At 43.6% G+C, this 24,268-nt stretch overlaps 1 protein-coding gene across 4 annotated transcripts in view; it reads left to right on the forward strand.

Annotated features, from left to right (window-relative positions):
- Positions 1 to 24,268, forward strand: part of PTPRM (protein tyrosine phosphatase receptor type M) — a 645,114-nt gene that overhangs the window by 146,090 nt on the left and 474,756 nt on the right. For all 4 annotated transcript variants that reach the window (XM_043889726.1, XM_043889727.1, XM_043889723.1 and 1 more), the window contains exon 2: positions 12,193 to 12,315. In XM_043889726.1, the coding sequence (XP_043745661.1) occupies positions 12,193 to 12,315 (123 nt within the window). The remainder of the gene's footprint in view (positions 1 to 12,192; positions 12,316 to 24,268) is intronic.

Genomic DNA, 24,268 nt, shown 5'->3' on the forward strand with positions numbered 1-24,268 from the left:
GTCGTTTGAACAGGGAGTTTGAACAGCCGCTTTTAGCCATGTGTTTTATGAAAGGCCAGCTTGTTGGCTGTGTGGGGGATAAACTGGAGAGGGCAGAGTCCAGACACAAGAGGGTGGGCCAAGTTTAGTGGGAATGTGAGCTGAAACTCCAGGTGTGGTGTGCAGGGGATGGGAGTTGCATAGGAGAAAGTTTCTGGAAATTGTTTGGAAGGGAAGGTGTTGGGAGGACTCGTGGTTGACTCACGGGGTTTTGGCTTGAGCCTCTGGCTTGTGGTCCATCAGCCAGCGTTGGCAACATCCACACCAAACTGCCTGGCACTTTCATTCCCTGTTTCAGATCCCGTGCCCACGCATGGCCGTGGTCCCCTTTGATGTTCATCATCTTGTCCTAACAGTGAGCGCACTTTCTCATCTGCCAACAAGTCCACCCTCTCCCGGGGGGATGGATAATAAACATTATGAAAGTGTCATGTCTTCTGTAGGCATAAATAAATCCTCGGGGATGTGCTCAGGGGCAGAATTGCCCCCTGGACATCCTTCAGGAACTTCTAGGTGGAGGACCAGCATCCTGTGTCTCAAAGGCTGCACATCTTTAAACACGAGGGTGATGCCGAGCCCAGTGAGATGCATGCAGTTAGGAGGTGTGCCGGATGAAGGAAGTGACTGATGTTCACCCACTGAGGCACCTGCTTTTGAGGCTGCTTGGCCCACCCTCTTGTGTCTGGATTCTGCCCTCTCTATTTTCATGGTTGAAACTGTGCATGCTAACTGTACCTATGATGTACATATCTCCTTTTTACAGACAATCTAGACACACAATCTGTGACATGTCCAAAGATAGAAGAGGTAGCTGACAGATTCAGGACTTCATGAATCCGGGCCTCAGTTTCCAAATGAGTTGAGTGAGCCTTACAAGTTCCCAATTTTTGTTGTAGAATAAGTACTCCTAATGACAGGAAATTGGGATGAGTGTTTTACCAAGAGGATAGAGGAAATTGTATTGACTTTTTACTTATATGTGATTTGATTCTACCCAACAAATGGGATGTGTAGAAAAAAGTGTTCATGGAAGGAAATATATTTAGTTGAGTTTGGGTTAATCAGTGAAAAGAAACCATTGGCTGGCTGTTATAAGCTGGATAATACAGCTTGGCTGTATTGCATGTGGGTGAGTTCTGGAGTTTATTTTATCAGCTGTCCCAGATAATGATTTTATGCTAATAAAATCATCAAGAGATGGATTTGTAAATCATACTAAACTGGCAGGAGCATTACAGGGCATAAAATTAAATTCTGTCCTTTATTAATTTCCTGGGTCTCTCTGACCAACACCCAGGATCGTTTTCCACCTAGGGTATTTCTTCTTGTTGAGTAGTTCCACTTAGGAGAAAAATTACAGATAGAGAGTTTCTTAGCATGAAATTAGAAAATAGAATTCAGTACTTTGATCAAGCAGTGTTATTCTGTTGCCCTTATTCACCTGAGAGACATTTATGACTTAAAAAGACTTATTTAGAGCAGTGATCTCTGAAAGTCTTTCTCCACACCCTTGGAGGCATATAATACACAATCTGTTGATGTATGGAAGAAAATAATTGAACTTCAATTAAATTTATTTTGTAGTTTGTACTTTAAAAGGTCAATTATATGTGTGTCTAATAATCTGAATATGTGGAGTACTACATGATATAATTTATAAATGAAATGAGATGGTTGTACCTTTTTTTATTTATGTTTTAAAATCTTAGTATTCAGAATGTCTATTTAGCTTTATAAAATGAAGCATAGTTAAGTTATAATGTTGTGTTTTGTGTGTGCAGCAAAGTGATCGAGTTATATAACATATATATTTATATAATATATTTTCCTTTTTCAGATTCTTTTCCATTATAGGTTAATACAAGATGCTGAGTAGAGTTCCCTGTGCTATAGGGAAGATGCAATACAGTAGGTCCCTGTGCTATCTAGTAGGTCCTTGTTGTTTATATATTTTATATAATAGTGTGTATACATTAATCCCAAACTCCTAATCTATCCCGCCCCTCCTCTTTTCCCCTCTGGTAACAGTAAGTTTGTTTTCTATGTCTGTGAGTCTGTTTCTGTTTTGTAAATAAGTTCATTTGTATTTCTTTTTTAGATTCCACATATATGTGATAACATATATCACTTTCTCTGTCTGACTTACTTCGCTAGCTATGACAATGGCTAGGGCCATCCATTTCGCTGCGAATGGCATTATTTCATTCTTTTTTATGACTGGATAAAAGGTTGTGGCTTTTTAAAAAACTGAAGTTATCTTTACCTTCCTAAAACTGTTTGACACTACTGATCTAGAGCACTTTTCTAAAATGGGTCAAAGATTAGTTTGTTCTGAGACCTTTTTTCCTAAGAACACAGATTCCTGAAGATTCTGGTTAAATAGGTCAGATTAGAATAATGATTATCAAACCTAAGTGTGCGTCAGAATTATCTAGGGGGCAGGCAGAGGATGAGATGGTTAGATAGCATCACTGACTCAATAGACATGCATTTGAGCAAACTCCAGGAGATAGTGGAGGACAAGGGAGCCTGGCTTGCTGCAGTTCATGGGGTTACTAAGAGTCAGACACAACTTGGCAACTGAACAACTGGCTTGCTAAAGCCTGGAGTGCTGATTCTGGCCTCATCCCAGAGTTTCTGATTCCGTGGGTCGGAGGTGGGGCCTGGTATTTCTAAGTAGAGCGAACCACTATGAGAACCTCAGTCCCCACCTGGGACTCAGGACACAGGTGGTTCCAGAGATGAGGTGACAACTACTGATCTGGATTTTTCAGTCTGCCCTGGCCAGTTCTTGCAGATACTTCATCATTTAGTTTTCTTTTCCTACTCCTGTTGCATTGGTAGAGGCAGACAGCTGCTTTTCACACTGTATTTTTCAATATCGGTGTGGAAGATAGAAGTACCAGTGTGATATTCAGGGAGATTTGAATTTGAAGAGAATTCGTACGACTGATTTAATTAAATCCTCTCTGAGCTACTTATCTGTATGTGGAAAACCGAGACAGTCAGGTCACTAATGATTTGGCTGCATCTGTACAATATTTTGGTATGGAAATAACACTATTAACCCAGTTTAAAAAAACAGATTTTGAGATGAATAGGAAAAACACATGTTTTTTTTTACAATCAGTTCTTTTTAAAAAATAAGAAACCAATAGATTGATATGAGATGAAGAATGCGATGTGGTAAGCTATAGAAACTTTAAGAACAAAACAACTCATTTCCTTTGAACTATATAAAATACATCCATTGGCAGATAGCACTTCTTATGATAGAGTGTGGCATCAGCCATTTAAATGCCTGTGCAATGTGTAAAAGCCGCTTGCTAGATTAAATTATGTAGAAGTGCATTCTATAATGCTTACTGTCCGATTCACTAACCATCAGTGGGGCATTCAGAGTTTAAGAGGCATTATATACTTCCATTGTTGGCAGGCAATTAAATGCAGAAGTCACTGGGATTGATTTAGAAGAGGAAAGCAGTGGCTTAGCTATATTAGTGCAGGGTTTTTTTTTCCCCACTCTTAAAACAATTATGCATATTATAGCTCACTACTGTTTATCCTTTGAAAATGTAGTTTACAGCCGTTTATCTCACAGCTCTAAATTTGAAATAAATGGAAAGGACCACCTGAGATTACATGTATTTTAGGAAAATAGAACATATAACATTAATTCACTTAGTACCAGGTTTTGATTTGCCCTCTCTGTACAGAGTCCCATTTAATACTTTATGCATTTGATAAAGGCTGCCTTAAATGGGGTCATTCTGTATTTAGAACAAATGAGAAAAATGTTCCAGAAATCTCCTTGAGGAGTATTACAGTCTTTTTACAAAATGACTTTAAAAGGACTGTAATTATAACAAAGAGAATGATTGCCTGAGTATATAAGTCAGTTTAACCTGTTAAAGTCAAAACCTGAAAATGTATGTGTATCTTAGGAGGAGGGTGAAATTAACATTTGGTTGTCCTCCATTAGCGGTACTTTCAGGAGCTTATTTACAATGCAATTCATGTAACAGTCATTACATAAATATTTCAGGTTGTTATTTGCTTACTTTATGGAGGCAGGTTAAGCGTGAGGATGAAGTGTTAGCCGCTGTTTGCAGTCGGTCCTGTCCGACTCTTTGCAATCCCCTGGACTGTGGCCCACTAGCCTCCTCTGTCCATGGGATTTCCCAGGCAAAAATACTGGAGTGGGTTGCCATTCCCTTCTCCAGGGATCTTCCAGACCCAGAGACTGAACCTGGATCTCCTGCCTTGCAGGCAGATTCATTACCAGCTGCGCTACCAGAGGAGCAGGTAGCCCCGACGTTGGGGATCTGGGGCTTCTGAAGCTGTGTGTGCTGGAAGCCTTCTGGGAGGTCTGAAAGCCCCATCTTTCCCCCTTCCCTGCCTCTCCAGGACCTTCTGCTGGACAAACTTAAAGTCTTACCAAGTGGAACAGGGTGTGTAGTCAGAGGGTCTGCATACATTTTCGCAGAGCAAGCGATGAAAAGTGAATTTAGGGCTGAGAGGTAATACCTGGCAAAAAGGATATTGATGCTTGCCTTTAGGCTTTGTGAGACAGACCTTTGCGTGGTGTTTGTTATGTGATGAGTTCTCTGATCAGACATATTGAAACTATGGGCTTCCCAGATGGTGCGAGTGGTGAAAAACCCACCTGCCAATGCAGGAGATGTAAGAGACACGAGTTTGATCCCTGAATCAGGAAGATGCCCTGGTGGAGGAAATACTCCAGTATTCTTGCCTGGAGAATCCCATGGACAGAGGAGCCTGGCAGGCTACAGTTCAGGCAGTCTCAAAGAGTTGGATGCTACTGAAGTGATTTAGCATCCACACACGCATTGAGAGTATAGTCTTAGGCTGGTTGTGAGGATTAAATGAAATAATGACTGTCTGTTTTCTGAAGCAGAATCTGGCTAGCATGTGATGAGTGTTCAGGAAATTGAGGTCTTTGCAGATCACAGGGCACTCACATCATAGTGTTGAGTAGTAACTTCAAACTAAATGAAGGGTCCAGGTAATGGTTTTTACCCTCACACCTTAAAGGCTATAGGAGCACCTTTGGAAGGATCCTAGAATCAGTTTTCTAAACCCAGACACCACCCTTTACAAAATTAGATAGAACAGAAATGAAAAAGGCCAGTGTATCTCAGTAGAGATAAATGTGGTTTATGAAGTGCGCATATACATGTGATGGGTTACGGGGTCATGACTATGGGTCACAATCAAAGAATATTTAGATACTGCTTCAGAGGGTGAGTTCTGATCCCTGACAGTTTGGTTTCCTTTGTCTTCTCTCTGGTTCTGGAGCTTTAGTAAGACACAGAGCGATCTTGTGAAAGAATTTTTAAGTTTCCTTTGGGGAAAAAGTGGACCATCCACTCCTTTATAACCTATGTCTTAATGATGGCATGCTACTCTTGGTCTGACTGAATAATTCTCTGCTGTTCCAAAGAAGGGCTTCCCTGATGGCTCAGTGGTGAAGAATCTGCCTTCCAGGAGACGTGGGTTTGATCCCTAAGTTGGGAAGGAAATGGCAGTATTTGGAAATACTGGAAAAGAAATTTCCAGTATTCTTGCCTGGGAAATCCCATGGACAGAGGAGCCTGGTGGGCTGTAGTCCACAGGGTCCCAAAGAGTCGGTCATGACTAAATAACTAAACAACAACAGCAAATTCCTAAGAAAGAAGAAAGATAAATTCCCTTCAATATGCAAATGATATTTTATTTTCATAAATCATGAATGACCTTTATAGACAACTAGCTTTACTATCTTAATTATTGCCAGAAAGAAAAAAAAAGACTTTAACTTTTCTAAAAGCAAAAACCATAATTTGAGGAGACTTCATTAACATTTAGCTGGCTTATAGTTTTCAGCCATAATAAAAAAAATGAACATGTTCAGTGATTTTGTCACATTTGGAGCTGATTCATCTTGGAATACATCAGAACAGGGCTGGGTGTTTTTGAAAACAATTGAGATTGTTTTCATTGTTTAAGTGGATATTACAGTTAGAAAAAAATTTAGGCAAAATTATCATGGCCAGATTCTGCACAGAGCTTTGGGAAATTCATCATGTGTGTTTCTGAAAAAGCATTTATTGGGTCCCTACCATGTGCAGACCAGCCCTCTGGTGACTCAGACAGTAAAGAATCTGCCTGCAACACTGGAGACCCAGGTTCAATCCCTGGCTTGGGAAGATCCCCTGGAGAAGGAAAGGGCAACCCACTGTAGTATTCTTGCCTGGAAGATCCCATGGACAGAGGAGCCTGGCAGACTACAATCCTTGGGGTCGCAAAGAGTTGGACACAACTGAGTGAATATCACTTTCACTACTTTCACTTTACCGTGTACTAGCTCTAAGGAATATCAAGATGACTAAGAGTTATAATGATCAAAATGCTTTTTGAGGGGATTCCCGGGTGGTCCATTGGTTAGGACTCTGCGTTTTCACTGCCAAGGACATGGGTTCAAGCCCTGGTTGGGGAACAAAAAGATCCCACAAGCTGGGGCAGCATGGCCAAAATAATAAAAATAAAATAACTTTTGGGATGAATTCCTAGGCTTCTGGACACCTGTTTCTTTTAAACTCTGAAGTTTTTATAAAACAACAACAAAAAAACCCATGGTTCCACCTGATTTCTAGAACCTATCATGCTATGCTTCAGTAATAGCACAGACTGGCTTCAGGTTTTAGTTGAGGGGTAAATATATAAATTCATGGCAGCCCACTAAGACTTTTTTGAGAGAAGCACTATTCATAAAGACCATTTTGAGGGAGGTTACAGTTTTATCCAAGAATGCTCTGAGCTCCCACTTAATCAAGTTTATCTAATTGAAGTTGGATGACATGCTGTCCTGACATGTTACCAAATGGACCCTAAAATCCGTTGCTCCACTGCGGTGGTTGCCCCTGAGAACTGTGTTCATTAATGCATGTTGAATGCTTTGTCCTAGTGCCCTGGGAAGAGAGGTCCCTCTAGGATTAGGAGTTGTTTTTCTTTCCAGTTTTTAGTTTGGGAGATACTGTCACACAGTGTTAAGAATGTGGGTTTTCAAGACAGGATGTCTGGGTTCAAGTCTCTGCATCACTGTCTTCCACCTTTGGAACCTTGTGTGCAAGCTTTCAACCCTGTTGTGCCTCATCTTCTGTAACTGTAAAATGGAGATCATGGTACCTGTGTTATCGGGTTGGTGTAAACATTGAACAAGTCCTTAGAAATTGTGAAAGTGAGAAAGTAAAAGTGTTAGTCGCTCAGTTGTGTCCGACTCTTTGCTACCCCACAGACTGTAGCCCACCAGGCTCCACTATCCATGGATATCTCCAGGCAACGATACTGGAGTGGATTGCCATGCCCTTCTCCATTAGTAAATGGAAAACCCTGTTACTAGCTTTAGTATGTATATTATCATCTCATAGATACTGTGGATTGTGTAATCAGTCATTATTTCCTCTTGGCACTGGCTACACCAAAGCTCAGAGTGAAGTATGTGGCCAGTGAATGAGCCTAATGACTTTTTAAAAAATTATTTGGTGATAATGGTGGAGTCCTCTCCATAATCCTGATATCATCTTATTCTTACCTTTTTTTTCCCCTCTACTTTTCTTTTCAATTTTCACTTTTCTTTAATTGTATTAATTTAATTGGCATGTTATCGTGTTGCACTGCCTGTCGTGAAACAAGCCGCACAGTCATCATCCTTGTTGTCTGTTACCTGGATATTGACACCCACTGACACTTCCTTTCACATAATAACACCTTATTCCTGCACAGGTTGTGTGTTGTATGCAGATTTGATAAGGAAAAGCCTCTCTCAAGGTATGATGGAGATATGTGTGTGTGTATGTTTGTGTATTGATGTAAGAGCGAGAACAAGAGAGAAGCAGATCACCACCTATCTGGCTTGCATCACCTTTCCTCCATCACATGTTTGACCTTGGGTTTAGTCCTGATTCCCCTCCTCAAAAGAGAAGTAATTTACCTTGACTGATGGATGAATATGGTCCAGCTGTGGGCTGTTGGATGTTGGTCCAATGCCCAGACTTCTGGAGGAAACGTGGCAATTTGTTGCCGACAGTATTCCTCTACATGATGGTAAGCTGTCTATGTTATCCTGAAACTGCAGGTAACTTATTTTTGGAAAGTCTTCCTCTCATGATGGTTCTGGGACTTTGCTTCCTTGTCACATTCTTCACTGGCTCCAAGGCACTGACTTGACAAGCCCAGCCAGCTCTGTTCTTTGCTCTTGTGGTGCCATGGAGGAGACCACACTCGTTTCCCTACATCTTACAATCTCAATTATTTACTCCAGCCACTTGCAGTGCAGTGAACTCCTAAGAGTCCTTGTAGAAGGTACAGATGGTAAGGAAGATTTGTTGTTCAGTCACTCAGTTGTGTCTGACTCTCTGCGACCCCATGGACTGCAGCACTCCAGGCTTCCCTGTCCCTCTTTATCTCCCAGAGTTTGCTCAAACTCATGTTCATTGAGTCGCTGATGCCATCCAACCATCTCATCCTCTGTCACCCTCTTCTCCTCCTGCCTTCAATCTTTCCTAGCATCAGGGCCTTTTCCAGTGAGTTGACTCTTTGCATCAGGTGGCCAAAGTATTGGAGTTTCACCTTTAGCGTCAGTCCTTCCAGTGAATATTCAGAGTTGATTTAAGACCTTAGCTTAAATCTTAATAAGATTATTAGTAATAGCTTTTACTAATTAGTAATATAGTAATAATAATTAGTAGTAGTAGTAATAGCTGATACTGGTGGACTTGGCCAATTCTGTTAGACCAACCACACTTGCTGCCGAACTGACTTAGAAACACCGAGTGAGGTACCTGTTATATTCACATTGTTGGTAAAGACGTTGGGGTTCAGAGAGGCTAAATGATTTGTCTACAAACACAAAGTCAGTGGGACAAGAATAAGGAAGTGCCAGGTGTCTGACCCTGGAATCTGTTCACTTCATGTCTACCCAGAGTTGCCTTGAAATTGAAAAGCTTCGCTCTGTGCTTTCTTGCCTTGGTTATATGCCATTGCTGTTGACCTGACTCTTGCCTTATTTCATCTCAGTGGACCACCTTTGCTGTTTTAGGGTTCTGAGTCTGTTGGATGAAGACCAGTGATGGGTCCCTAGGTGTGCAGGGAGACATAGGTTGCGGCAACAGGAAATCCAGTCTGTGCCATTTTCTGGTGGTTCCATAATCCTGTGTGGATTCTTTGTTTTCCTTCAAGTGGTAAAAGCAGCTTTATATAATGGGGAAATTATATCCTTGTACCAGCATTGTATGAGTCGTTGGGGTTTGCTTCAGCCATACCAACTCTCACCATTGTATTTGCTTATATCTACAGTGCCAAGAATTGGTTCCTAAACCAGATCTTTAACCAGCCTTCAGTTGTTTTGCTGATGCCCCAAGCTATTTCTCACTGCTTAAGATTGCACGGCAGGACTTTCATCAAAGAACTGTCTGTGCTTCCATCGGGGGTCCCTTTTCTGTCAAAATTCATGCCTCTTTCTTTCTTTTGAATATTACAAGTGCTACTGCTATTTGGGCTTATTCCTGCAGCAGTGAGGCTATTTTCTATATCAGAATTAGGGCTTGCAACCAAGAGAAAATATTTCTCATAAATGTTTGCATAGTCTTCTAAAATTTCTTACCTGAAATTGGAAAGTTGTTAGTATTACATGCTTGAAACAAAGCCACTCTGTTTCTGAACTTGTTAAAGCTGAATAAGAGGGAAATATAAATTACCAGTTGTTGTCAAGGTGAAGTATTGAGTTAATGCTGTGTCTTTATAATGAGTTTTCTGTTCCCAACAGAATGTTTAATTGACCAGTTCTGTTAAAAGTGTTACAGAAGATGGTGTCCAGGGCCACTGGAGCTAGTGACTTAATACAAAGAGCGAAAGCAGAGGGACACGTCTTAAAATGGCCCAAGGTCCCTTGAACATCTTTTATCAGTGATTTGGAGGCTGACAGCAAGCATGCTTCATCAAACTTGCAGATAACCTAGATCTAGCTAGGATAACGTAACACCCGAATGACAAAATCAGGATCGCAGAAGCTCTCACCAGGCTGGAGAGATGTACTGACAACAGAGATGGGGTTTAGAAAGGGAAAATGTAGAAAGTCACTTCCCTTATTGCAAAGAGGAGAAGTGGCTCAATGGCAGTGGTATGACGAAGACATGTGGGATTCCAGGCTCCAGGAATCCTGGGATGGGCCATCCCTCAGCTCAGGCTGTTGACAGAGCAGGAGGTCAAGGGAAGTAGTCAGTCGAATTGGGGCTGCCGTACTGGGAGTCCCTGGTTTAGACGAGTGCTGATAAACTCGACAGTGGTTGGAACACCTGCCTTCATGGGGAAGGTCTGAGAGCCTTCTAGCGGGAGGGAGGGAGGGGAGTAAAGCATGTTTTGCCTAGAGAAGCAAAAACATAGAACTTGACAGCTCTTTTTAAATAGCTTTCTTGTGTAAGAACGGGGATTTTTCACTGTTTCTTCACAGGGAAGAGCTAAGATAGATAGGTATACATTTCAGGAAGCTGCATTTGGGCCTTTTTAAAGAAATCGTTTACAATCTGAGGGATGTTTTCTAGATTCTGGGTGCCCACCTGTTCAGAGGGCTTCCCAGATTCTGCCTGCCAATACAAGGGATGCCGGAGGTGTGGGTTCTATCCGTGGGTTGGGAAGAGCAACTGGAGATGGAAGTGGCAACCCACTCCAGTATTCTTGCCTGGAGAATCCCATGGACAGAGGAGCCTGATGGGCTACAGTCTGTAGGGTCGCAAAGAGTCAGACAGGACTGAACACACAGGCACCTGTTCGGAAGCTGTCTGTCTAGAAGGTTGTAGAATTGATGTAAGCAAGTGGATGGAAATGGGACTAGGGGACGCTATGTCTGAGTTTGTACAACTACTTTATTATTATTATTTATCTTCTTGCTGCCAGGGCATACGGTACAGCCACAATGAAATTATATTCTTACACTTGTGTTTTCTTGACCAGACCCTCAATTCTCGTCATTGGCAAGTGGTTATAATTAATCTTTTAAATTGATATAATTAATAACATTCTATGATAATGGGCAGTAGAATTTTCATGATAATTAAGATGATTGATATAATCCTTCACTTTGGCAATGTGAAACATTGGGGGAAAGACTTGACGCTATAATAATTCAGGGTAACAGGAGACATTTGAGAGGATGTGGGTGGAACTTTTTGAATCATCAATGTGTCCCCAGATGCTGAAACAGCGGACCTGCTTTGCATATACTGCATTTTCTTTTATTCTTTGTTTCTTTAAGTAGCTTCATTTTTAGCTTCAACATCCAGCAGATGTTTACCCCATATTTAATTTTGAATTTATCCTTGCCTTTAAAAATTGTGTGGACTGTAAGCAAATTTATAATCTCTTTTAATTTTGAGACCTCAAATCTCCAAAGTGTTTTGTTTTTGTGTTAGATTTAGAATAATCCTTAGAAAAATATTTTTCAAGCAAGGTCTACAATCTGTACTGTTTTGTCCCTGACCAGCATGCCAGTGTTATGATGGAAGTATTTCTCTTTTCATTTTTTGGACAAATTATAATTTTTTTTGTTTTGAAGATATGTTGAACACCTAGGATGGTTCTATTAAAGTTTTGAACACAAGGTCAATTATGCCAACTTCCTATGAATCTGGAAAATATGAATTATAAATTTGCTTCATTTTTACTTTCAACTGGGCTGCCTCAATGCTTCGTGGGTAAAGAATCCACCTGCAATGCAGGAGACACAGGAGACATGGGTTCAGTCCCTGGGTCTGGAAGATCCCCTGGAGGAGGGCATGGCAGCTCAGTCCAGTATTTTGGCCTGGAGAATCCCATGGCTAGAGGAGCCTGGTGGGCTTCAGTCCAAACGGTTACAAAGAGTCAGACACAACTGAGTGGCTATTATAAAGATGTCAGATTCTTTCAGGGAAACAGTATAATTTAGAATTATTGACAAGGCATGACTGGTACTCAGCTAACACTTACTTAGGATGCAATGGGGTCAGGGTCAAATTGCGTTGAGCATCAACCATGGGTTTACCGTTCCCTGCAGTCATTGTCGCTTATCCCGGAGGTCTGGTTGTTATTAATATCACTTTCCCTTCTTTTACATTTTAGGTGGTTGCCTCTTTGATGAGCCTTACAGCACATGTGGATACAGTCAGGCTGTAGACGATGACTTCAACTGGGAGCAAGTGAACACCTTGACCAAACCAACCTCTGACCCATGGATGCCATCAGGTTTGCTTTTAGTTTTAAGTTCTCTTTTTAAAAGCAAAGGTGCAGAAGAGTCTTAATGTCACAGTTAGTGTCCCCTGGGTGTTGGTAGAATGAGTGAGAATGTTGTGTTTTGAGTGGTGAAGCCTGGTTATCTTGTGAGGATGGTTCAAGAGAACCAATGGTAGAGAGTTGACCCTTGTATCTCTACCTTTAAAGTCTAATTAAAGTTTACTTCCTTTTTCTTTGGATTCATCTGAGCTAGATTAATGAGCATTACCCAATGGGATCCTTTCCCAGAAAGCAGAAATTATGGGAAATAGCTTGATGTCTCTTCTGGCGAATGTGTCTGGTAGTTAGAACTCTAGCTGGGGAATCCAGATAACAAGGCCTCCATCTCAAAAAGGAGACCTGGGGAGGTGACTCACCTTGCACCTGGGGAATCTAGGAGGATGCTCGTGGTCTTGAAAGCATTCAGATAAAAAGGTCTTGCGTACATGTAGATCCTTTTTCCACTGTAGAAATGTTTAGTAAGTTTTCTGATGAGTGAGGAACATTTGACCAGCAAGATTCTACTTCTTCTTTGTAAGGAAGAGCAGGAAGATTATGACTTACAGACTCTGATCAGATTGGAGGTTGATCATTTTAATAGACACCGGTTTTAGGCTGTGCATTGCACATCCCTTTAAAGTTTTAGATTTGCAGATTCACTTAACAAATGGGGTGATGAGTGTACCCCATTCAAGATTCAAGCTGGAAGAGATGTTACTCTGATTTGGGTTTCAGATAAAGCACAAGTCTTATACTTTTTAAGTGGCTATCGAGGTCTAGATTGCCAGGAGAAATATCAATAACCTCAGATATGCAGATGACACCACCCTTATGGCAGAAAGTGAAGAGGAACTAAAAAGCCTCTTGATGAAAGTGAAAGAGGAGAGTGAAAAAGTTGGCTTGAAGCTCAACATTCAGAAAACTAAGATCATGGCATCCAGTCCCATCACTTCATGGGAAATAGATGGGGAAACAGGGGAAACAGTGTCAGACTTTATATTTTGGGGCTCCAAAATCACTGCAGATGGTGATTGCAGCCATGAAATTAAAAGGCGCTTACTCCTTGGAAGGAAAGTTATGACCAACCTAGATAGCATATTAAAAAGCAGGGACATTATTTTGCCAACAAAGGTCCATCTAGTTAAGGCTATGGTTTTTCCAGTGGTCATGTATGGATGTGAGAGTTGGACTGTGAAGAAAGCTGAGTGCCGAAAAATTGATGCTTTTGAACTGTGGTGTTGGAGAAGACTCTTGAGAGTCCCTTGGACTGCAAGGAGATCCAACCAGTCCATCTTAAAGGAGATCAGCCCTGGGTGTTCATTGGAAGGACTGATGCTGAAGCTGAAACTCCAATACTTTGGCCACCTGATGGGAAGAGATGACTCATTGGAACAGACCCTGATGCTGGGAGGGATTGGGGGCAGGAGGAGAAGGGGACGACAGAGGATGAGATGGCTGGATGGCATCACCAACTCAATGGACATGAGTTTGGGTAAACTCTGGGAGCTGGTGATGGACAGGGAGGCCTGGCATGCTGCGATTCATGGGGTCTCAAAGAGTCGGACACGACTGAGCGACTGAACTGAACTGAACTGAACTGAACTGAGGTCTTCATTCATGTATCTAAATGTAGTGGTATTTACATTTATTAAGTAATCTTGGAAAGGCAGCTTGTGAAAATGAAGTAGGGTTTAATGTTGTTTGATGAAGCTTTCACAATTATGATGCCCACCACGTTCTCCCCATGTCCTTCCCACGTTAACTCCTTATTACTTCAAAGAGAGGAACCTTGAGCTCTTGAGCACTGTGGTTTAACTGGTCCTCAAATCTGTCCTAGTTCTTGGTGACTTCCCCGCAGCTGACCGTCTCCTCTTCTGTCTCTCTTTTTCTTATGTAAGTAAGTGCTTCTGAATATTACTTGTGTTTGAGTCAGTCGTTCTTGAGTTGTTTTTGCAGTCTAATCTGGTTTCATTCTTGTCAGTGATAAGGAGCTGGATGTGGGACATAGCAGCCTCCCTCTGAGGAGCTGACCTTTCCCAAAAGGCTTCTCACCCTGAAGACCTTTGTTCTCACCTGCTTATATTGAAAGAGTATGTGTGTGTGGAGTTAGGTGCTTGGCCCTCAAAAGTCAGTAAACAGGCCAGGTTGGTAGAAAGGAAAGTTTGCTTTATTTCAGATGCCGCCAACTGGGAGGGAGAGGGTGGCGGACATCTGTCCAAAGACTGACTCCCCGCCCCCACAAGCAGGGGGTGAGAACTTTTATAGATGGAGTGGGGGAGGGGGTTACATGCAGAAATGGCACAGTCCTCTCTAACGGTCATCTTAGAATCGGTCATCAGCAGTCTGACCAGCATCACCATGGTTGTTTTAGATACAGTTAATCTCAGTTCCTAGCATATTAAAAAGCAGAGACATTACTTTGCCAACAAAGAACCATCTGGTCAAGGCTGTGGTTTTTCCAGTAGTCATGTATGGATGTGAGAGTTGGACTGTGAAGAAAGCTGAGAGATGAAAAGTTGATGCTTTTGAACTATGGTGTTGGAGAAGACTCTTGAGAGTCCCTTGGACTGCAAGGAGATCCAACCAGTCCATCCTAAAGGAGATCAGTCCTGGGTGTTCATTGGAAGGACTGATGATGAAGCTGAAACTCCAGTACTTTGGCCACCTGATGGGAAGAGTTGACTCATTGAAACAGACCCTGATTCTGGGAGGGATTGGGGACAGGAGGAGAAGGGGAGGACAGAGGATGAGATGGTTGGATGGCATCACCGACTCGATGGACATGGGTTTGAGTAAACTCCGGGAGTTGCTGATGGACAGGGAGGCCTGGCGTGCTGCGATTCATGTGGTCACAGAGTCGGACATGACTGAGCGACTGAACTCAACTGAACTGAACTGAATCTCAGTTCCAGGGTTTATTTGGTCCCATTTCTTTGCGGTCATTTCTCAGAATTGTGGCAGCTCAAGTCCTGGGTACAGTCTGGTCATCATGTAATTAACTTCTCCACCTGGTGTTTTGGTATCTATAAGACAGGTCACAGGATATGGCTCAGAATACTATCTATAGCCCCTGAGAAAGGACTAAAGGCCCTTGACTATGCTTAATGACTACATTATTATTATTTAGTCTCTTCTGACTGTTTTCCTTTGCTTCAGCATCTCTCACCTCTCTGAATAAACTTATCTTTTGCCTGAAGTTTTCCCCAGACAAAAGGCAGGCAGAGGACACGGTGGGGGGCAGGGCAAGGACATAGGGTCCTGCTCCGTTTCAGTCTCTCTGGAGCCTGGGTCCAGGGAGGCTGAGAGGATACTCAAATTCAGTCTTGGGTGTTTTCTCCGCAAGAGTGCACCTGGGTTTTCTTTGTTTATTATCTTTAAATTTGGTGAATATTTTGTCATTCTCCACAGTAGGTACTTGGTTTCATTTTTGTGGTCTTTTAACTGAAGCCTGACTTGGAAACACCGACTTTTACAAAAGAGCCTCAGTAATGCTGGATCTTTAGCAGCCTTCGCTGGTTCTATTTTTGTTACAGGATGACCTACCTCTCTCCGTAAAGGAGGGCAAGGAATAGCTTCTTGTTACCATTCGTCCTTTTCTTCTTTGTGATGTCCTGTAAGACCATCTCAGACCAAGCTGTCCAGGCTTTAAACACAGAAAGGATGGGTTTCTAGCTGAGGCCATTACAAAGATGATAACATACTCAAAGACCGGCTGTGCTCTGGAGCAATTGGTGGAGAATTGAAGCAACACAGGTGGAGTGACTTTGCAAATTTTTGGCCTTTGAAGGCCCTTCTGCCTTTGGAAGACTGAAGTGGAGGCGTTTTACATGTTCTTCCTGAATTTATTCCACTTCTGTTGATTAATAGAAAACTTAGGGATTCATATTAAGACTTCAGCATGTGGGATCTTAACTCCCCAACCAGTGATGAAACCCACACCTTCTTCACTGGAAGGTGCAGTCCCAACCACTGGGCCGCCACGGAAGTCCCTATCAGTCAGTTTAGTCAGTTCAGTCGCTCAGTCGTGTCCGACTCTTTGCGACCCCATGGATTGCAGCATGCCTTCTTATCAGTTATCCATTTTATATATAGTAATGTGTGTATGTCAATCCCAATATCCAAATTTATCCCTCCCCCTCCTCCTCCTTGGTAACCATAAGTTTGTTTTCCACATCTGTGACTGTCTTTCTGTTCTGTAAATGGGTTCACTTGTACCATGCATATAAGTGATATCATATCCAATCACTTTATGTATTGCAGTGCATCGTGTAATTACACATGTAGACGAAAAGGTATTGATTGAGTGTTTCATGGTGCAGAAGCATCCACACAAGTTGACAATGGTTAATGTTTTCTTATATTGTTAAAGTATTCGTATTTGGACCTTAGTGCTCCAGTTTTATGAAATGAATATTTAACATGCTGCATATCTTATGTATTAGAAATGTGATCCTGTTTATAAAAAAAATTTAAAGAATACATTCACCCATGGGGCTTCTTTGGTGGTCCAGTGGTTAAGAATGCACCTTGCAATGCAGGGGACATATCTTCGATCCCTAGTCCAGGAAGATCCTACATGCCATAGAATAGCTAAACCTATGTGCCACAACTACTGAGCCCATGCCCTGGAGTCTGTGCTCCGCCACAAGAGAAGCCCCTGCAGTGGGAAACCCGAACTAGAGAGTCAGTCCCACTCGCTGCAACTAGAGAAAGTCTGTGTGCAACAACAAAGACCCCACGCAGCCAAAAACAAACAAATAAATACATACAGTTTTAAATAGAAAATAATCTCATCCATAATATTGAAAACGTAAAGGCAGCTTACAACCATAGTGAATAGTGAAAGTCGCTCAGTCGTGTCCAACTCTTTGCAACCCCATGGACTATACAGTCCATGGAATTCTCTAGGCCAAAATACTGGAGTGGGTAGCCTTTCCCTTCTTCAGGGGATCTTCCCAACCCAGGGATCAAACCCAGGTCTCCCGCATTGCAGGCGCATTCTTTACAGGCTGAGCCACAAGGGAAGTGCAAGAATACTGGAGTGTGTAGCTCATCCCTTCTCCAGCAGATCTTCCCGACCCAGGAATCAAACCGGGGTCTTCTGCATTGCAGGTGGATTCTTTACCAAGTGAGCTATCAGGGAAGCCAAAGAAGAAATGCATTTATACCCCCTTGGTATAAATAACCTCTAAAAAGGCTGTAATGAGATAAATGGGGCCTTAGTGCTGGGAAAACCTCAGTGCTCGTCCCGGTTGTGTAGTGTGCATCCTGGGCAACCTCACATGGCCCCCACATCTTGGTTTTACGTAATGCAAATTGGGAGTGGCAGGGTTACCGATCTTCATGCAGGTGCTATGAGTGAGGATTAAGTCATTTCCGTGGCTGCGCATGTGAAAGGCAGAGAGAGGCCCATGCAGGATGTAGGAGCAAGGTAGACTCTTAGCTCGGTGACCCAGAAAACAGAAAAAATTGCCTGCATGTGTTTGTTTTGGGAAAGATGATAGATTGACAGTCAGAGGAACTGCAGTTTCCTCTTGGGGCACATTCATCAGGCACATTTCCCTCTTATTGGGGAAGACGTCCCAGTGTATTCACACCTCAGAGCTGTTACGGGGCTTAGTGAGTGACAAAGACCAGACGACTTTGGGCTTGAAAAGACATGTTTCCTCCTTAAATTTCAGTGTGTATCTAGTGGGTAATATTTCTGACACAGAGCAGTCACACAGTTGTTTAATTATCTCATTCATTCTTTGAATCTGTCAACATTCAGCAAATATTTATTGAACACCTGCTATGTGCGAAGCATTGTTCTAGAGGCTTGGGCTTCGTCACTGAGTGAACCCAATAAGGATGCTTTCCCCGACAGTGTTTTCCCACATGCTGATGAGATGATTCTTGCATTGCCAAAAGACCAGATCCTATAAGACCATGTTTCCCCTCACTCATTAATGACTTTCTGGATGTAAAAACGTAAAAGGTAATATACAATTCAGTTCATCAGCTCAGCACAGGGTAGCATCAAATTTCGCTTTCTTGGCTGTGCTGTCTCTTAAAAAGACACAAAAAACAAAAGCCAGAGCAAAAAAAAAAAAAAAAATCAAAATCCCAGGCAAGTGGCAGCACAGTGTCTTCTGGTAATTCTCCTTTATCAACCAAAGTAATCTTGTGCACGCACATAACTCCTAGCCGTTGCTAGCACTTCCTTCTTTGCTGTGCATCCTCTGATTTTTGTGATGGCCTTGGGCGGTCAGATGGCATTATCTCTGTTTTACACCTTATTAGGACTCAAGTTCAGAGCAAGTGCACCTGTCCCAGGCTTATAGGTGAGAGGAAAAAAAACCCGATTTTGCTGTCTTGAGTGTCGGGGAGTAAACGTCCCACCAGAGCACTTGCATCTAGTGGGGGTGGGGGCAGCCTTCACCCCAGGTGGGAGCTGTGTGGATCGCCTTGAAATGGACACGGAGGTTCTCCTTGTAGGGCTGTCCCCCCTCTGGGTCAGATTCTGGCTCTGGGTCTTCAGTCATGGACCTCGCCAGGCTCGTCAGCTCTTGGGTCCCCAGTCTCCTCGCGGGTGTAGGATGAGTTAGTTGTGCGCGTTTGTGGAGTGGTTGCCAGGGGCCTGGCTGTCGGGGCTGCAGCGGCATCAGTGGAGCCCGCCGTCTGCTGACTGAGTCCCCCGGAGGCAGAAGGCAGGCAGCTGATAAGCGGACAGACTTGGTGGCTCAGATGGTAAAGAATCTGCCTACCATGTGGAAGACCTGGGTTCAATCCCTGAGCTGGGAAGATCCCCTGGAGAAGGGAATGGCTCCCCACTCCAGTATTCTGGCCTGGAGAATTCCGTGGACAGAGGGGCCTGGTGGGCTCCACAGTCCGTGGGGTCCCACACTTTATAGCACCATGGGGAGACATGCTAAGGGCTGTGAAGGAAAACTGAACCAGGACAAGGGCTTAGCGAGGGAGCAGCAGATAAGAACAGCTGCTCTGTGAGCAGAGATGGGGTTCCCTTGGGGACAAGGAGGCCAGGAAGTTGAGTGACCTCCCGACTGAGGGCCGCTCTGTGTAGGGAGGGGACCGTCAGCCCTTCAGAAGCCCCAAGGCCTTGGAAAGGCATCTAAAACCTGCCTCATGGGGTGATTGACCAGGGGAGACCAAAATGGTCCACCTCAGGAACTTGGCCTCCTACCTGGCTCAGCACAGCGTTCAAGAAAAGTCCTCCTTTTATCATTATTAAGTGACCTTTCAGAAGCAGTTGGCATTAATCCGTCTCTTAGCTTAATTTGAACTCTGTGAAGTGGGCAGTTTCTGCTGATTTCTTACTTTCTCTTCTAAGTGATACCAAATAAGAAACAAAAGGTATAGTTTCTATATGGATTAAAATGAAAGCTGAAAGAAGCCCATTAAAATGTGAACCTTTTTTGCCAGGATCGTGGGATTTGGGATAATTGTCCTGTCACTTATACATCACACATTTTTCTTTATAAGTTTAACTTCATGGTAAAAAATATTATAAAGTACTTAAAAAGCCTTCTTTTGAAAGGTGTCTGGATTTTTAATAATTAAGTGTTCCAAGGGGGCCAGTGTATTCTGTAAGACTACTTATTTCAATAATTTATATTCAGTGTTCCCATGAATGCTCTCCTTTAGATTTATTCTAAATTCCTGTCTTGTCTGATTGGAAACTGTTACAAAAAGGAAGAACAGTGGTTGGCTATTTCTTAAATATTTGCTAAAAAGTATGCAAGTCAGCCTATATCTATAAATATATATTTTTTTAAACATAGGTTTATTTCTCGGTTAATTTCCCGTAAAATTGTACAGGATGACATCATGAGTTATGTGAGAGCAAGTAATGGAATAAACAGGCAGACCAGTGGTGACAGAAACTGTAAATCTCTTGAGTCTGAGTGAAGGAGGGGCGGGAGGGGCGAGGGCTGGGGTCCAGGGGGATGGGACCACCAGGCAACTGTGATCGCCGGGCTGAGAAATTCACACCCAGGAGCTGCCGGGCACCCCCGTTTCGTGTGTTCCGTGTGCAGGTGCCCTGGAGCTGGGCCTGGCCCTGTTGTTGGAATGAAGGAGGCTGGGGAGAAGGAACAATCTTACAGCCTTCTGAGCTAGCTTGGACGGCAGAGGGGCAGCGGGTGCAGCTGGGCTGAAGACCAGAGAGCCCATGGCCTGGGGTAGTCTTGCCCTTGGGTCCAGCCAGCGGCAGCCTCTCTTGATGGAGGGTAGGTGTTTGGGTCAGAGGGGTTTTGGGTGGGCCCTGGAGTGCTGGCTGGCACGTGAACAGTGGCGTGAAGGTGCCCTCACACAGACATGGCTTGGGGAGCACCTGGGCCATTCTGTGGCCAGGGGCTCTGGTCACCCCCGTCTCCAGCCTGCATCAGGCCAGACCATCACAGGGGCGAGGTCTCCTTTTAGCACCTTCGGGGCCTTCCATGGTTCAAGAAGCAGAAGAGGATGAATCCATTCAAGGATGAACTAGTTGAGTGTGGGTTGTTCTTTTCACCATAAGACCAAGAGGGAGATGAAGACCCTTCCCTCTGAGGCTCCAGCCTGTGAGGCCCTGGGTGCGCTCTGGGCACTGGATGTAGTGATGACGTGGGGCCAGTCTCCCAGAGCTTCTGCCAGCTCTGGTGGGGGCCTGGCTGCTCTCCAGTCAGAGGCCAGGGGCTGAAGGCCAGTGGAAGGCCTCCAGGAGGAGGCGGCACCCAAGAAGGTCCAGGGGAGCATGAGGAGCAGGCCAGAGCAGGGGGCAGGCCGGGCGGAAGGAACGCCCTGTCTGAGGCAGTGCTGGCCGAGGGCAGGGCCCAGGCTTGCCCAGGAGCTGCAGAGGCTTGGGACCACAGGCATCGAGGACAGGGAAGAGGGGGCTGGGGGACGAGGCTGGAAGAAGGACCCCCTCCCACCCCAGAGGCCGCCCTGAGCTGGTGGAGGATTCTCAGGAAGGAGGCAGTGTGACTCGATTTCTGATTAGAGACAGCAAGAAGCAAATTGACTCTGTATGCACAGAGGGAAAGAAACAATCTCTCATACGAGGGAGCAGAAAAAGATAGAAGAAGAAAACTTGGTTAGTAAATAAGTATCACAAAGCAGAGAAATATGTAGGAGAATTCCCTAGTTCTTACAAGATTTATGTTACGTGTGTGTGTATGTGTGACAGAGTATGTGTGCACACGTGGTAACATGTTGTGTGTGCATGCTAAGTTGCTTCAGTCATGTCTGACTCTTTGTGACTCCATGGACTGTGGCCCGCCAGGCTTCACTGTCCATGGAATTGTCCAGGCAGGAATACTGGAGTGGATAGCCGTTTCCTCCTCCAGGGGATCTTTTAGACCCAGGAGGGATTGAACCTGCGTCTTTTACATCTCCTGCATTAGCAGGCAGATTCTTTACCACTAGCGCCACCTGGGAAGGTGTTAACTGTTGTCAAATCTGGGTGAAGTCTATATGAGCATTTTATCACACTACTTTTTCAACTTTTCTATAGTTTCAAAAGTAAGCAAAATTTGCAATATAAACAGGAAATAAAAGAAACAGAGAGCTTCTCTGACTTCATACCGACATGATTCTTATCCATGAATGCCTCTTTGGCAAAAAGCTATCCTGTCGAATCTCATTGAAAATATTTACATTTAAAAAACCCAAGTTGACCCCTGTCTTCCCTTCTGAGCATCTCTGGATTATTCCTTGGTCTTTCCTGGAGAGGTTTAGTGGAGCTGACAGGCCGATGTAAGTGACACACTTCAGGGAATTAATTTTAGGGCTTTCTAAAATGGGATGGATGCTTCATGCTGCAGTCTTATGCCTCAGTGGGTGAACCAACTATAAAGATAGTTATCCCATTGGCAGCTATTTTGGTGGCTAACTGGAACTTTGTAACAAGACACATACGGAGTTATTACATTTTATTTTTGGATACATACTTGCATTCATTTGTATCCTGTCCATAATCTGGGACTGAGCACAGGAAAATTCATAAAGAATTTCTTGGCAAGCTCTGTGAAATGATTGTGCAGATCATTATTTTAAATAAGTGGCCTTTAATGCATAGTTGACTGAGATTTTATCCGAGGAGATGATGATAAATTATATCTTAAAGTGAAATTTAAAAGCTTAAGTGGCTGAAAGGGAAATAAATAACGGCTATTTAATTAATTGTCGGCTGGACATCCTAGCTCCCCTCGGTGGTGGGCGACACATCCAGATAATTCATTACTCTGCCAACTCTATGCCAGATGTATGGGGTCACACGTGAATACAGCAGCGCCCTCCTAGAGGATGCCCCAAAAAGTTGGTTTTTCCAATATCCTGTTCTTATTTGAGTGCTTCAGTTTTTCTAATACAGAGCTGCTTCTTAATTTGATTTTTTCCCTGGCGCCTTCTAGGGAGCATCTTTTCTTCTATGACCCAGAGAAAATGTACAGAATATTGAAATCTTTGGCATAAGGCTTGGAGGCATAGACTGGGTTTGGTCCAGGCAATTTTGAAGCAAATAGGAAGAATTAATGAGGTCTCGGCGGGTGGCGGGGGGGCCGGGGTTGGGGGGGTTGTCCTCTTGGGAAGGGATGAGCCCACTCCCACAGTCAGCCCTTTCATGCTGCTTCCTCTCCCCATCTCTGCTGACCATGACACCTGTTCTGTTAAACACACACCTTGTGGAAATGGTGTCACCTCCCCAATTGTACTGTATAAACACAACGTGCCTGAGCTCCCCCATTGGTCCCAGCGCACTGTGGAGTGACAGGCAGCAATTTGCCAGCAGGTCAATGACTGAGCTGATGACAAGTGACCTTTCTAACACTGCAATCAATGCTTGTTATTTGGAAAACAAAATGATACAGTTTGTATTTTTCAGCTGATGGGTCATGGGAGCAGCCCACCATTGACATGTGAATTTGTTACTGGGTTTGGATGAGTCAGTTCAGACAAGAATGTTAATTTATTTGAATTGATCTGGGTCTTGCTCTTATAAAAAGGTGTTGGACATTGGGTAATGGCACAAATGACTATGAATAATTGGTTTTACACGTCGGTTAAACAGGCATTTAGAACATTCGTTTTACACAGTAGTACTATATACTAGCTTTGGCGACATATTTTGTTCAGATTTGATGTTTTGCAGTTGTTTTGAAATTAAAAATGATTGAGATACGTGAATGTGTGTGTTTTTTGTGTGGTATTAAATGCCACATGTGTGTGGTATTTAAATAGCATCTCTGCATGTTTCCTGAAATGGTTGTTGAGGCCCTGTGAATACATGGCCATGAGGGTGCAGAGCTCTGGGGAGAGATCTTGGGAGGAGACTAGCTGCCGGCTCTCCTGTTCAGGAAACAGGGGGGCGTGTGCACCCCTGTGCCCTCTGTTGTGAATGCAGCCACACCTGCTGTGGCAGGCGGATGTGTGTGCAGGTGCCACCTGTCACTTTCAGGCAGAAGCTTCTAGAGTCAGATTCCCCATGATGTCTTCCCTTTTTCTGGCCTTGGTGATTCAGGTGCTTTTAGCCCAAGTGACCAGACGACCCCCCTCCGAAAGCCCCCTGCCGCCAACACACTCAGAAATACATGTTCACCTGAGCGCTGGGGGCAGGTGCCCGAGTGAGAGAACTTCCTGTGTGAAGCCACTGAGATTTGGGGGTTGTGGGGGTTTTTTAAAATATTTTTTTATTTAATTCATTTATTTGGCTGCACTGGGTTTTAGTTGCAACATGTGAACTCTTAGTTGTGGTATGTGGGATCTACTTCCCTGACCGGGGGTCAAATCCAGGCCCCTTGTGTTGGGAGCGTGAAGTCTTAGCCGCTGAACTGCCAGGGAAGCCCCTTGGGGTTGTTTTTGAATGATTCTCAAACTTTTTGGTCTTAGGACCCCTTTACACCCTTAAAAATTTTTTTGAATATACAAAGAACTTTTGATATTCATATTTTCT

This window comes from Cervus elaphus, chromosome 27 (genome assembly GCF_910594005.1).
Source record: "Cervus elaphus chromosome 27, mCerEla1.1, whole genome shotgun sequence".
Lineage (NCBI taxonomy): Eukaryota > Metazoa > Chordata > Mammalia > Artiodactyla > Cervidae > Cervus > Cervus elaphus.